Source organism: Coturnix japonica, chromosome 24 (genome assembly GCF_001577835.2).
Source record: "Coturnix japonica isolate 7356 chromosome 24, Coturnix japonica 2.1, whole genome shotgun sequence".
Taxonomy (NCBI): Eukaryota; Metazoa; Chordata; class Aves; order Galliformes; family Phasianidae; genus Coturnix; species Coturnix japonica.
This window is the reverse complement of record NC_029539.1, coordinates 2,961,267-2,975,684: the sequence shown is the minus strand read 5'-3', so window position 1 is coordinate 2,975,684 and position 14,418 is coordinate 2,961,267. Positions and strand designations below refer to the sequence as shown.

Below are 14,418 nucleotides of genomic sequence, written 5' to 3'. Positions count from 1 at the left end.
TGATAGCTTCCCCATAGAAACCAGCCTTGTTCTGCTGCTGCCAGGTACAGCACGAGCACAGGCAGCACTGGGTTTGCTAGCTTCTGTTTTGGATACCTGCACGTCCTTCTCAGCATGGAGATCACTGTAAGGTGATGACTTTGTTTCGTGCTGGCCCCTTGCCTAGCCAGCCTGCTTTGTATTGCTTCTCCTTCCTTGGTTTTAGTTTTGCTTCAGGTCATCCCACAAATCCTCTTTCTCTGAGGAAAAGTAAATGGGTGCTGACCCCTTCAGACTCATGGGTTGCACAGCAGATCCTCCTTCACCACCTCCTCCCTGGGGAAGGTTTCTCTGAGTGCTTTAACCACTTGGCAGCACATAGTGAGCACTCAAATCCAAGCTACGGAGTCCTAACCCTCACCCTGACCCCACAGGGTCCTGTTGTCCATGGGATTGTTTCAGTCCTGTTCATGTTTGAATACCTTATGCCATTGTATGGATTCCCCAGGAGGAGGGGACCCCATGCTCTGGCTCACAGTGCCCATTCCCTTTGCAGGTCAGCCTCAATGACTCCCACAACCAGATGGTCGTTCACTGGGCAGGAGAGAAGAGCAATGTGATCGTGGCCTTGGCCAGAGACAGCCTGTCCCTGCTGGGCCCCAAAAACAGCGACGTAAGTGTTGTGAGCTGCCTGTCCCCTGCCTGGCATCCTGCAGCCCTTCTCCTTTAACTGAGTCTCTTGCTGCAGGTTTACATTTCTTATGACTATGGAAAGAGTTTTAAGAAGATTTCGGAGCGGTTCAGCTTTGGGGATGGGAACAGCAGTGCTGTGGCCATCTCTCAGTTCTACCACAGCCCGGCCAACAACCAGCGGGTGAGTGGGGGCGAGGGGGGCACTGTGCCCTGTGGTGCCCCTTGGGGTGCAAGGGAGTGGGGTGGTGGGGGGCTGCACCCACAGCAGCTTGTGCTGACACAGTTAAGGGCTGTGCGCCCATCACCATCATCATAGAATCATTAAGGTTGGAAGAGATGGCTCAGATCCCCAGCCCATCCCCACTATACCCACTGACCGTGTCCCCAAGTGCTACAATTCTTGAGCACCTCCAGGGACCCTCACCTGCCTCTCAGTTGCTCCCCAGGACTTGTTGCTCTCATGGGGAGCTTGAGCCCTGCTCTGATTTCCTTCCCTCTTGGTTCTTCTCTCCCCAGTATATCTTTGTGGATGCCTTTGTCCCTTACCTCTGGATCACCACTGACTTCTGCAAGAGCATCCAGGGCTTCTCGATCCCCTTTAAGGCAGCAGATCTCCTTCTGCACAGCAGGAACCCCAACCTTGTTCTGGGCTTCGATAGATCCCACCCCAACAAGCAGGTGAGCACAGCTGCCAAGGCACGAGGGCCCTGGATTTTATCCCAATTACTCCCTGATGGGGAGTGGAAGAACCTAAGTCAGAAATGGCCTCTACGGTGCTTAATGTGTGCATGTGGTTTGCCCTTGTGGGGTAGGGGATGCATAGTGGGGCTGATGTGCCTCCGGGCTCGTATGTTTATTGCTGCTGATGTTGCTGGTGAAATAAGAGATACCATCTCTGCTCAGGAACTTTGCCCTCCTCCCACCCGTGGCTGGGCAGTGGCAGAGCACTCGTGTGGCTGTAACATGCTCCAGGAGGGAGAGGCTCTTGCCCTCAGGTTTATCCTTGCTATCACACATACCATGAGCACTTCAGAGCAAGTTATTTTGATTTCTGAGTTCCTGTACAACCAGGCAGCTCTATAAATTGAGGGCATTGTTTTCCTGCTTGGGTGGTTCTCACCCAGGCTTGGAAGTCATAGATATGGTGCAGCTTTGAGGTGGATGTGTCCCTGTCTTCTGCTGCCTTGAAGGTTGCCCTCCCTTGGGTTGCATGCTCTGAGAGCACTGCAAGGTCCAGGTCTATCTCTCACCTTTCCCATTCCAGCTCTGGAAATCAGATGACTTTGGCCAGACCTGGATAATGATACAGGAGCACGTGAAGTCCTTTTCCTGGTACGTGCTGTAGCCCTGTGTTCCATCCAGCTCCCTCCCTTCTGCCTTTGTGTCTCCCTGCATCACAGTGCTCCTAACCCCATCCCTAGGCTGAGCATTTGGGTCACAGGCTTTCTTCTTTCTTGGCCACCACATGCCTTGCAGATTTCCAGCTCATCTCCTCAGGGTCACACAACAAGGGACGTCCCCTGACAAACAGGGCTTGCAACATCTCCAAACCCCATCCTTCCTGGCCTTAGCTGCAACACAAATAGGAAGCACAGAGCCGTGGATAACATCAGGAGGCCAACACACCCATGCAAACGTCATTACAATTACATTCCCCACATTGTGACCAGTCCTCCTTCCCCTTTTGGAGTTCCTGGGCCATTCAAAGCCTTCTCCCTCTTTAAGGACTTTGCACCCTGCTGCACCCTGATTTCCCCAGACCCTCCATGCCAAACACATCTCTTTAAGGGGCTTTAGCTCTTCTGTGTTGCTCTGTGAGTGTAAAGGTGCTAAGAACTCTCTCATTCTTTGCTGTCCAGGGGTGTTGAGCCCTATGATAAGCCCAACACGGTGTACATCGAGCGGCACGAGCCCTCCGGCACCTCCACTGTCATTCGCAGCACAGATTTCTTCCAAAGCCGAGAAAATAAAGAGGTGATCCTGGAGGATGTTGACGATTTCCAGCTCAGGGACAAGTACCTGTTTGCTACCAAGACTGTGGTGAGTCCCTGCAGCCTTCAGCTCACCACACTGATCCTGCAGATGGAGCAGTGCTGGCTCTGCACGTCAGCAGGGTGGGCAGAAGTAGGTCAGGCTGCAGAGCACCAGGGCTGGAAATGCATGGGGTGGATGCGGAGGCAGGAGGGGGGACGGGGCTGGGTGAATGGAGGCTGCTTGTCAGCAGGGATTAGCTCAAGCGTGAGCTGGGACCAGGCAGCCTTACATGCTGCAGCATGGCTCATCTGTGCTCTCACTGAGGGCGAGTCCTTCACAGATGACCAGAGAAACCAAGCTAGAACCCAAGGAGCAATTTCCAGTTTGGAAGATGGAAGCATTGCTTTCCCCTTGCTGCTGCCACCAAGCCTTTTCCAATGAGCACTTTGCCCTTTGCAGGTGGCTCTTATATGCTCTCACTGTGCATCCCCAGCAACATCACCCCCATCTAAAGAGCACTTTCAGCTTCTCAGAAATCTCTCTTGCAACTTGCAGGGCACGTTGCCTTGGCCCTGTGCCTGCTGTGCTTAGCAGATGTTATCTGGGTGTGCTGCTGGGGCTTGGTGAGATGTGGGGACGATGTCCCCAAGGAGATGGCAGCCCATCCTGCACAGCCCTGTGGGACCAGAGGGGTATGGGGTCTCCTTCTCCCGTCCCTGGGAGCTGTGGTTGCTTGGTGATGTGGAGCCGAATAAAACCAGGCCGCTTATTTTTGGAGCCTAAATCTGGGTTTGGGTGCTTGCCGTTGGCAACCTGCACAAAACACATTGCCCCCAGCTTTTGCTTTTTTGGCTCAGCTCTGGTGTCTTTTCCATTAAAAATAGGAAGGCAAGGACAGGCTGTTCTGCTCCAATCCGATCTCTCTGCCTCCACCTGAGCTGCCAGCACAGGCAGCAGGAGGCTTGCTTGTGTTTGCTGCTCTTGCGAGTGCCCTCCCCATCCCCACAGTGTTGGTTCATGCACAAGGATGAGGGTGATTTTGGGGTTTGGAGCCACTCCTGATGTTTCTCTCTGCTCCCTTTAGCGCTTGCTGGGCAGCTTGCAGCCATCATCAGTTCAGCTCTGGGTTTCCTTCAACCGCAAGCCGATGCGGGTGGCCCAGTTCGTTACCAAGCATCCAATTAAGGTAAGTAGTGGATGACCTCCCTGCTGCAGGGTGGAGAATTACTGTTAGCTATCTATGAGGAAATGCTACACTGACCTGTATGCAAACCCTGCTCCTTTGCCTATGCACTTAAAGCCTGCACAGCACTCCTTTGCTTCCCATAGGAGTACTACATCGCTGATGCATCAGAGGACCAGGTGTTTGTGTGCGTCAGCCACGATGACAACCGCACCAACCTCTACATCTCGGAAGCAGAAGGCCTGAAGTTCTCCCTGTCATTAGAAAATGTGCTTTACTACAGCCCAGGAGGAGCAGGCAGCGACACTCTGGTCAGGTATTGTGCTCCAAAGTACATAGAATCATCATAAAATGCCTTAGGTTGGAAGGGACCTCAAGGATCATCCAGTTCCATCCCTTTGCTATGAGCAAGGTTGCCAAGCACTACATCAGGTGCTGGGTCAGATTGGCTCCATCCAACCTGGCCTGGAGCACCTCCAGACAGATCCCTGGGGACACCACTCATCACCGGTCTCTACCCGGACATAGAACTGCTGACCACAACCATCCCACCAACTCTTTATTCTTTATCCCCTTGGCAGATATTTTGCCAATGAGCCTTTTGCTGACTTCCACCGTGTCGAGGGTGTGAGAGGTGTGTACATTGCCACGCTGCTCAACGGCTCCTTCAGCGAGGAGAACATGCGCTCTGTCATCACCTTCGACAAGGGAGGCACCTGGGAGCCCCTGCAGCCCCCAGCAGAGACACGCTATGGGGAGAAGACACACTGTGAGGTGAGTGCTGAGCCAGGCTCCCAAGAGACAGAGGGGTCTATGGGCTGAGCTGCCTGCAGGATGCTACATAGGAAACCCCTCATCTTCCAAAGCAGATGCTGCAGGATGAGTTGGGATTGAGGCACTGATGATGGTGTGCTTTGCTTCCTCAGCTTTCCCAGGGCTGCTCCCTCCACCTGGCCCAGCGACTGAGCCAGCTGCTGAATTTCCAGCTGCGGAGGATGCCCATCCTCTCCAAAGAGTCAGCACCAGGGCTGATCATTGCCACCGGTACCATTTCTCCTTCTGTTTCTGCCCAGGGGTTTGGGGTCACATCATTTTCAAGGCACTCCTCTTTCCTACCCCTGCCCGGCTGGATGGTTCCTTGGACGTGCAGGAATTGCTGTTTGTCTTGCTTTTTTGCTGTAGAAAACAAATGGAACATCTCCATGGAACATCTGCAGCACCACCAGCTCATTTTGTTTGATCGTGTTTATAACCATATGTTTTTCCCCAGCTGCTTTTAAAACTTGGGATAGTCCTTATAATATTTGATGTTAAGAGTTGTTGGCTTACAGTGGGAAAAACCCACTCCTCCATCATGGTATTTGACTCACAGACAAGAATAGCTTCAAGGCTGCCTTCATTTAAGTGTGTCTACCCAGAGAGGGATGATTGTTCTCATTCTCCTAGGCTCCATTGGCAAGGGCATGGCGAAGAAAACCAATGTCTACATCTCAAGCAGTGCTGGGGCGAGGTGGAGAGAGGTAAGGGCTGGCTGGTTGGCAGCTCAGAGCGTTGACAGCAGCACAGATTGGGGAGCTGCAGCCCATAGGCAGTGAAGGTGACCTCTGTGCACACATCAAAGAGCTGCAGTCAGAAGATGCTGAATGCCCCTATTAGCAATGGATGTAGGAGCAGGCGCTGTTGCCTCGTGCTAAAGGCAGCAGGTTCAGATGCAGCTCAAGCTCTGTTTGTTCAGCTCATAAGATGTGTCCTCGGTGCAGGTCAGACGGTCCCTTGTGGACAGGACTGACAGCCTGAGCTCTGCACAGCGCCTGGAGAGGCTCCAGCCTCTTCCCAGACCACAGGATGCTGCCCTCAATGTATGCAGATCTGGTGCTGTTTACTGAGCGGGTGTTTGGTCTGCGGTGGTATTTTTGGTCTGCCTGTGTGTTCTGCTGTGAGCATAATACGGTATTTCAACATCTGCAAGCGGTTTCATCACATGCTTTAGGCAGCCTCCTTTTCCTCCCCTTAAGTACCCAGTGGGCAGGGTTAGTGCTGGGTATGCCATGGGTCTGGCTGCTGCCACAGCCTCTGGGTCTCAGTGGAACAGCATTGCACATGGACAGTGAGAGCAGCCGGCTGCTGTGTCTGTGCAGTCCTCTGGCTCAGTCCTCTTTGCTTTGCAGAGCAATTAAGCCCTATCAGGAACAAGCAGAACCTGGGCACACCGTACTGAGCTGCTCCTTTGTGCTCAGTGCAGAGGTGTGGAACGGCCTCACATTGCTGTTGCTCAGCTGGGGGGAGCAGCAGCACAACATTTTCTTCCTGTTTTTGGAAGCTGCTGGAAGGGTTATTGCTCTGCAGAGTCTCAAAAAGCAGATTAAAGGCACCAAAAGTGTTCACTGACCCTTGTAGAGCATCCCCAGGTGGGTTGGTGCACACTACCAATGGAGCTGGGTGGGTCTGTGCTCTCTGTTTTGAACCCAGATAGGAAAGCAAAAGTGGTTCTATGCTGAGGGGAAACACAAATGGTTTCTTTCTTGGAGTGATGTGCTGTGCTGCAGGTGATCTCAGCACTCCACTGGGGCATCCTAATGCACAGGAACAATGTAGGGTCTGCAGAATGCCCTGGCGCTCTGTATCCCCATGCCTGACCTTCTTCCTTTCACCACTGTTTCTCTTCTAGGTGCTGTCGGGACCCCACTACTACACGTGGGGTGACCACGGGGGCATCCTGGTGGCCATCGCACAGGGCATGGAGACCGACCAGCTCAAGTAAGGGCTGCAGCACAGAGCTGGGATGTCCTATGCCAGGTGGGGTTGCATCCATCCCCATTCTCTTCCTGCAGGTACAGCACCAATGAAGGAGAGACGTGGAAATCCTTCACCTTCTCGGAGAAGCCGGTTTTTGTGTATGGGCTGCTGACAGAGCCTGGGGAGAAAAGCACCATCTTCACCATCTTTGGTTCCTACAAGGAGAACGGCCACAGCTGGCTCATCTTGCAGGTCAACACCTCCGATGTGCTGGGTGAGCGTCCTGCCCTGGCTGTTAATGCTGTCACCAAACCCCATCCCTTGTCACCGAGGGATTTGTTCAACAGGAACGAGGAAGAAAAAAAAAGCCTTCTGAAGGCTTTGCCCATGAATGTTTTATAACCAGATCCGGCTTTGATTGCGAGGCAGCGTTTTAATCAAAGAGCAGTTAAGCTTGGCAGAGGAATTTGCTCGACTGAAATTTGTAGCGGATTCCCCTGACGTTTTGTTAGAAGTGGATCTGTTTGGCAACCAGAACGGCTCCAGTTAAACAAAGCACCGCAATTCCCCATCAGTGCAGCAGAGCTGCTGGGCTGAGTATCGCTGTCATCTGTTTCGGGCTAAAACCTTGCAATCTAGGGCAAAACATTCATCTTATGCCAACAGAGGGCATCCTTGTAGGGTGCTGATGGGCTCCGCAGAGCTGCTCCCACATCCCAGGTCCAGGTGCCCCATAGTGCAGCCTGGGGTGCCCACCTTTGACCCAACGTTGTCCTTTCTTTAGGGGTCCCGTGCACAGAGAACGACTACAAGCTGTGGTCGCCCTCAGACGAGCGAGGCAATGAGTGTTTACTGGGGCATAAAACTGTTTTCAAAAGGAGGACTCCTCATGCGACTTGTTTCAATGGGGAAGATTTTGACAGGCCTGTCATGGTCTCCAACTGCTCTTGTACCAGGGAAGACTTTGAATGGTAAATACCAATTAATTTCCTTTGGTCTGGGTTGTACGTCCGAGATAAATATCTGTGACCAATTGCTCTGAGTGGACACACATCCAATTTACTCTGCCCTTTGTGTCGCTGCTTGATGTTATAGCAAGGAGGAAACTAAATAGACTGAAAACATCCTTTCATTAATAATGGGGCGTGAGACTTAATTAATGTCCCCTGAGCCTTTGGGGAACCTCTGAAAGGTTCTATACAAGTGGAAGGTATTGTTAATCCATCACCTTCTTTCAAATGGTGGCAGACAATTTACTGTCACACGCAGGGATGCTCTGTGATGCAGCCCTGTGACCCCACAGCCGCAGGAATGCAGCTGGCCCTGCAGAGTTGTTTCATCTGCTGCTGAAACCGCACAGCTGTCAGGATTAGGGAATGGGTTCTGGCACTCGGAGGCAAAGGCTTGGGGTTAGTAAGTGAACGGCTTATTGCTGGCTGAGCTTTCACCTACAGTCCTGTCTGTCCCTTGCTGAGATCCAAGAGGAATCTGGCTAGCTGGGAACATTGGAACCACAGCAAAACCAGAGTGGTGTAGGCTCATCCAGGGCGTTTCCCAGCCAGCAGCACATCACAGCTCCCATCTTACAGATGGGAATGCTGAGGTACAGACGTGGGCCAGCTGGCTGGGAGCCCAGCCCCAGCGGTTAGAATGGGGAGGCTCAGTGGTGGTGGAGAGAAGTCCTGAAGGAAAGGAGCTAAGATGCACAGCTCAATATTATTATACAGCTAGATACTGGATTGAGATCTTCACACTTTGCGATAGTAGCACAGCAAAGCAGCTCTGTTGTCCTTCTCTCCCTTCCCTGCTAACATCATGTCTCTCCTTGCAGTGATTTTGGCTTTAAGCTGAGTGAGGATCTATCGCTGGAAGTTTGTGTCCCAGACCCCGAGTTTGCAGGGAAGCCCTATGACCCACCAGTACCGTGCCCTGTGGGCTCAACCTACAGGAGGACTCGAGGGTAGGTGTTGTGCTTAGGAACCCCATCATCTAAGGGCTGGGATTGATGGTGATATAACCAAACACATGCACGCACACCTTGCAGGTGACAGTAAGTGGACTGCATGCTGAGACATACAGCACAACATCCAGTTTGTAGCTGAGAAGCACTGGCTGCTTCTGATTCACACAGTGGTTATCAATGCTGCTGCAACAGCAATGAACTGTGTGTGTTGCAGCTACCGGAAGATCTCTGGGGACACCTGTATGGGTGGTGACATCGAGGCACGGCTGGAGGGGGAGATGCTGCCATGCCCCCTGGCTGGTGAGTGTGTGAGCTTGGCTTCGGCCCATTCATTAACTGAATCCATTATTGTGAATTAGGCATGAATTAGTGATGCCTACTGAGGCCACTCCAAAGGCTGCCCTTTTATCCTCATACCCGTACCCAGTGAGATTTCACCTCCACGTCTACTTACTCTCAAACATCCAAGGCACTGACTTGCTCCTTGTGCCCACACGCTGCCAGCTATTTGCGTTCTGCTCTTTGCTGCTGTAATTTAATCTGCTGTCACGCTGCAGATCGAGCCTGGGGTGGGTTTGGTGCTGGCTGGTGTAGGTTCAGCCTTCCTCCCCACTCAGGACTGACATGCTCCACACCCTGCTGTGCCCTCTGAGCTATTTGGAGAGCTGCAAAGAGCCCAGAAAACAAACCCTTGCTTCCTCAGTTCCGTGGTGGCTCACACCCTGGTAACACTTTCATGCACGGTGTCTGTTTCTTAGCTCTATATAATCCCATTAGGGGTGTGTAGCCAAAGCTGCTCTCTGACATCAGCCCAACTTGTTAATAGCATTAATGGACTTTACCTGCAGCATGCAATGCCTGGGAGCTTGGTTCCAGGCTGGTTTTGTTCTGCACAAACTGAGGACACAACCCCTCTGGGATCTTTCCCATTGGAAAGTGTCCCCCAGGACTCCCAGGTTTGCAGCACAGTTATATTTTTTATGAGAGCTCAGAGCAATGGGAGATCACTGTTTTGTTTGTGCTAACGTGGCAAGGTACTGGTCACAATGCTTTCTGCCATCCCTACCTCCTCCTTCAGCCCTCTGAGATAAACAATAGCTGCAGTGTTGCTGCGAGGGAATAAGGGGAGCATGTAAGGCTATTAGCGTATTCTAATTAACCTAATCCCATTGAGACAAAGGGCCTTTGCCTCCCTTCCACTGCTCTGCTGGAACACACACACGTGGTCAGGGCGATGGGAAAAAAATCCCCCATTTCCTCCTCACCCCACGAACACCCCAAAAACCACAGGATCACCAGATCAAACCCACCCCATAACCCAGTAATGAACTCTTACCCTGCAGAGGAGAACGAGTTCATCCTGTACGCCACCCGATACTCCATCCATCGCTATGACCTCGCCTCGGGGCTCAGCCAGGAGCTGCCGCTGGCTGGGCTGCGCGGGGCGGTCGCGCTCGACTTTGACTATGAACACAACTGCCTCTACTGGGCTGACGTCACGTTGGACATCATCCAGGTGAGCAGGGATTCACCAGGGTGGGAGCAACAGCCTGAGAGTCAGCATCTTGTTTTGGGGGCATTTCCCATCTCTCTGCTGCTGTAGAATCGATCATAGAATGGCTTGGGTTGGAGGGGAACTCAATGGTCAGTGTGCCCATGTAGTGTGTTAGTCTCATATAGTGCTGAGTTTGGGGCATTGGGCTCCACAGCTGAGAAGGTTCCATGCTGGGAAGGTTTTGCTTTTTTAGTCCTTTTTTTTTTAATCCTTATTTTTCCTCCAGCGTCTCTGTCTCAATGGCAGCTCTGGGCAAGAAATAATCATAAGCACTGGGTTGGAAACAGTGGAAGCTTTGGCCTTCGAACCACTCAGCCAGTTGCTGTACTGGGTCAATGCTGGGATTCCCAAAATTGAGGTATGGTCACACCACCTGTGCTGCAGAGGGGACTCCCATGGCACAGCTGTTTTCCACTGCCCCGCAGTGCAAGTCATTGTGCCCATGGCAGCTGTTAGATTGGGATAATATGAATTACTGCCTCAGGTTTTATGCAGTTTCCCTCCATACAGCCTGCAACCAGCACAGCCCTCTTCTTTTGTTACGACTCCAGGTTGCCAATCCAGATGGGGACCTGCGTCTCACTGTCCTCAACTCCTCCATCCTTGAGCGACCCAGGGCCCTGGCGCTGGTGCCTCGAGAAGGGTAAGCAAGGAGACCTCCCTACTGTCAGATCCCTTGTACACCATGCAGATCAGACCCTCCCCTTTAACACTACAGCCTCACAAGAGGAACAGGGGAATGCTGCATGGAAGGCTTATCACAGAGTTATGGAATGGCTTGGGTTGGAAGATACCTTAAAGATAATAGAACCCTGGAATGGCCACTCACAAACTGCAGCTCAGTCAGCCTGCCTTCTGCTCACAGATCCAACGCTGCTCTCATTTGAATTGCAAAGAGTTCCTTTCCCCAAAGGCACCTCTTACAAGAGGCAGGGAATGCAAAGCTCTCACGTCTCTGCTTGATAACCTGCTCCCTTGTGACAAGCTGTGCCGTTCCTGTTGCTGGTAAGCTCTCTGCCTGTTGCAGGCTGATGTTCTGGACGGACTGGGGAGACTCCAGGCCTGGCATTTACAGAAGTGACATGGATGGCTCCTTGGCTGCCTGCATCGTCTCGGAGGGTGTGCGGTGGCCCAATGGCATCTCTGTGGACGACCACTGGATCTACTGGACTGAGGCTTACATGGACAGGATTGAGAGAGTGGATTTCAATGGGTTGCAGAGATCTGTCATCCTGGACAGCCTCCCGCACCCCTATGCCATTGCTGTATTTAAGGTACTGCTGCAGCCAACCGTGTCCACTTTGTCCATGTTTCCATTGCATGGTGGGAGCACTCAGCACACTGGGTTTGGTGGGAAGCAGCTAGCATAGTGCTCACTCTATTTCTGCTCCAGACATGTTCCCCAAAACTCCTGCATCTAGCAACTCCTGCTTCCACTCCTGCTCAAATCCCAGCCCATATCTTCCTCATATTCCTCCCAGTGGGCTGGGAGGGATTTGCACTCTGCTGCCCTGTGGCTGTGGGTGCTCAGGTGCTTTAGTGCTTAGCAGTGTGTGCCCTTCAGAACGAGATCTACTGGAATGACTGGTCGCAGCTGAGCATCTTCCGTGCATCCAAAAACAGCGGCTCAAGGATGGAGACATTGGTCGGCCGATTAAACGGGATCATGGACATGAAAATCTTCTACAGAGGAAAGACAACAGGTAGTTGAGAGCACAAGCCTGCAGGTTATCTTTGCTGGGGGCATTGATCTAGGCACCCACCCCATAGCTCAGGTTGCAGACCGTGGCTTTCCATACCAAGTACATGGGGCTGCAACCTCAAAGCTGAGATGGGGGGTGGGATGGGGCTTCCTGCTTGCCTACAGCCCCTGCTGATTGTGTCCCTTTTCTCCCTGGTACCAGGACGGAATGCCTGCATTGCCCACCCCTGCAGCCTGCTCTGTTTGCCCAAGTCCAACAATGGCCGGAGCTGCAAGTGCCCTGAGGGTGTTTCCAGCACCGTGCTGCCCTCAGGGGAGGTGAAGTGTGACTGTCCTCATGGCTACAGCATGAAGAACAACACCTGCGTGAAGGAAGGTAACGCCAGGCTTGGTTCCTGCTCTTGTCATTAGAGGTAGCAGCTTCTTCCATCGATGACCTTCCCAGCTGCCCTTGGGACAAGGAGCACATCTGATATCCAAGAACGTGGCGTCATTCCTCACGCCAGCTTCTTTTTGTTTTCCCCTCTGCACCAGAAAACACGTGTCTGCCCAACCAGTACAGATGCTTCAACGGGAACTGCATCAACAGCATTTGGCAGTGTGACAACAACAATGACTGCGGGGACATGAGCGATGAGAAGAACTGCCGTAAGTGTCCCATGGTGGCATTTGCCTGTCCCAATTTAGATGTCTGCTGCGTTGGCACTTCAAATGAGCTGATGTCCCACGCTCCCTTTGTAGTCATGGGGAGCAAGAGGTGTTCAGAGTGCAGTTCCTGCCCTAGGAACTGAATATCACGTTGGGGGGGTGAGCTGTACCCTGCAGTGTTTGCCTCTCTATCCTCTGCCTGGGACACATCACCCCCAGTCTGCAAGCAGCAGTGGGGTGGGATGCACTTAGTCCTGCTCACCATCCTCCCAACACCACCTTGACCTCCTCCTCTCCCCATCAGCCACCACCGTGTGTGATCCCGAAACCCAATTCCGCTGCCGGGAATCGGGGACTTGCATCCCTCTGTCCTACAAGTGTGACCTGGAGGATGACTGTGGTGATAACAGCGATGAGAGTCACTGTGGTGAGCTGCTCTGCTTCATGCCTCCTCCTTCCCTATCCCCGTGTGAGGGACCAAAGCCCTGTGCTGTCAGGCAATGCAGTGCTGCTCCAGATCCCCATTGTAAGCCCCAGCCAACAGCTGCCTCCTCCTATCACTGCAGGAGATGAGAGACGTGCAGTGAATTCCCCTATTGCTGCAGTCTGGCAGGGAGGTTCTGTGCTCTTAGCATCCTGCCTTCCCCTGACCCAAAGCCAAACAGTTGGTTGAGATTAAAGGCTGTCCTTGGGTAGCCACCCAGCAGGCACGTGGCAGCGTGGGCTGCTCAGTGTTGCTTCTGAACTATCAGCCTCCTCTCCCTGGTCAGTAACCTGTGTGAAACTTTCCTCCTCCTTTCCCCAAGTCCTAAACTCATCTGACAGCTGTCTGTGCTTCTTTACAGAGGCTCACCAGTGCAGAAAAGACGAGTTCAGCTGCAGCTCAGGGATGTGCATTCGGCTCTCCTGGAGGTGTGATGATGACAATGACTGCAGGGACTGGTCTGATGAAGCCAACTGTACCAGTAAGTGCTTTGCTGTAATCAATAACATATTGCCATCCCTCTTTATGGGCTCACAGCCTTTCCCAGTAGTGTTCGAGTTGTTGCATTCGAGGTGTTGCTTTAGAGAGGTTGCACTGGAGGGGCTGCGCTGGAGGTGTTGCATTGGGGAGGTTGCACTGGAGGAGCTGCATTTGGCTGGCTTTGGAAGAGCAGTATTGCACCAGTTTTGCAGCAGTGGCTGCTCGAGGTGCATCATGGCATGGTGCCGGCCTTTGAGGCCGTGCTGAATAGGGAAGTGAGACTGTGGCTGCCAGGCAGCCAAAGAATCCTTGTGTTCAGAATGGGCTCCTTTGTTGGAGGCAGGCAACAGACAGGGCAGTGTGCACTGATCTCATTTCAGAGCCTGAAATCTGGCCATTTTCTTGCTGTGAAACACGTTGAAGAAAACTAGCATTTCCTTCAGACCCAGTAACAGCTGATAACAACATAGCAGTCTTTTTCACTCTAAAAAAGCCCCAAATCTCAAGTGTTGCATGAGGAGGATGCAGTTTTGAGGGCTTAAGGCCATCAGTGAAAGGCAAGTGGCTGTGTTGTAGAGCAACATGCAGGATAGAAGCTTTTGGGTTCTAATGGGGCCTTTGGGTGTTGATGGGGCTCACAAGAGCCCCTGGAGGGATCACATCTGCTGAGCTGAGCTCCTGCATCCTCTATCCACAGGGTTAGATGTGCCTCCAGCACACGAGGTGCATAGCAATGCTCAGAGGGCTGCTGTTGTTGGCATTCAGTGCACATCTCTGTCTAAGGAGGTTTAATTTATATTGGTATCACTTATCTCTCGTATGAGTTTCTCCAGAGAGAAATTCTCCTAGAACAGAACCTACTTCAAAAAGCATCTCTAGTTCGTAAAGCCTGAAGTTAAAATTATCTGAGAGGATCACAATTATTTGAGAAACATTTCATCTGACTCCGCTGGCTGTATTTATTGCTCTTATCTGAAATAATTACATTTCACACTGAATACCTAATAGAATATTACTGCCA

General features: G+C 52.2%; 1 protein-coding gene across 1 annotated transcript in view; it reads left to right on the top strand.

Moving 5' to 3' along the window:
• SORL1 (sortilin related receptor 1) overlaps nt 1–14,418 on the top strand; it is a 32,161-nt gene that overhangs the window by 4,729 nt on the left and 13,014 nt on the right. Inside the window, exons 2-25 of the mRNA XM_015884157.2 lie at nt 536–652; nt 728–853; nt 1,189–1,350; nt 1,937–2,004; nt 2,532–2,712; nt 3,731–3,832; nt 3,976–4,145; nt 4,411–4,603; nt 4,756–4,873; nt 5,276–5,349; nt 6,498–6,586; nt 6,661–6,839; nt 7,350–7,536; nt 8,397–8,525; nt 8,743–8,828; nt 9,872–10,044; nt 10,310–10,441; nt 10,635–10,726; nt 11,111–11,357; nt 11,648–11,786; nt 11,988–12,161; nt 12,320–12,433; nt 12,738–12,860; nt 13,279–13,398. Of these exons, the coding sequence (XP_015739643.1) occupies nt 536–652; nt 728–853; nt 1,189–1,350; nt 1,937–2,004; nt 2,532–2,712; nt 3,731–3,832; nt 3,976–4,145; nt 4,411–4,603; nt 4,756–4,873; nt 5,276–5,349; nt 6,498–6,586; nt 6,661–6,839; nt 7,350–7,536; nt 8,397–8,525; nt 8,743–8,828; nt 9,872–10,044; nt 10,310–10,441; nt 10,635–10,726; nt 11,111–11,357; nt 11,648–11,786; nt 11,988–12,161; nt 12,320–12,433; nt 12,738–12,860; nt 13,279–13,398 (3,295 nt within the window). The remainder of the gene's footprint in view (nt 1–535; nt 653–727; nt 854–1,188; nt 1,351–1,936; nt 2,005–2,531; nt 2,713–3,730; nt 3,833–3,975; nt 4,146–4,410; nt 4,604–4,755; nt 4,874–5,275; nt 5,350–6,497; nt 6,587–6,660; nt 6,840–7,349; nt 7,537–8,396; nt 8,526–8,742; nt 8,829–9,871; nt 10,045–10,309; nt 10,442–10,634; nt 10,727–11,110; nt 11,358–11,647; nt 11,787–11,987; nt 12,162–12,319; nt 12,434–12,737; nt 12,861–13,278; nt 13,399–14,418) is intronic.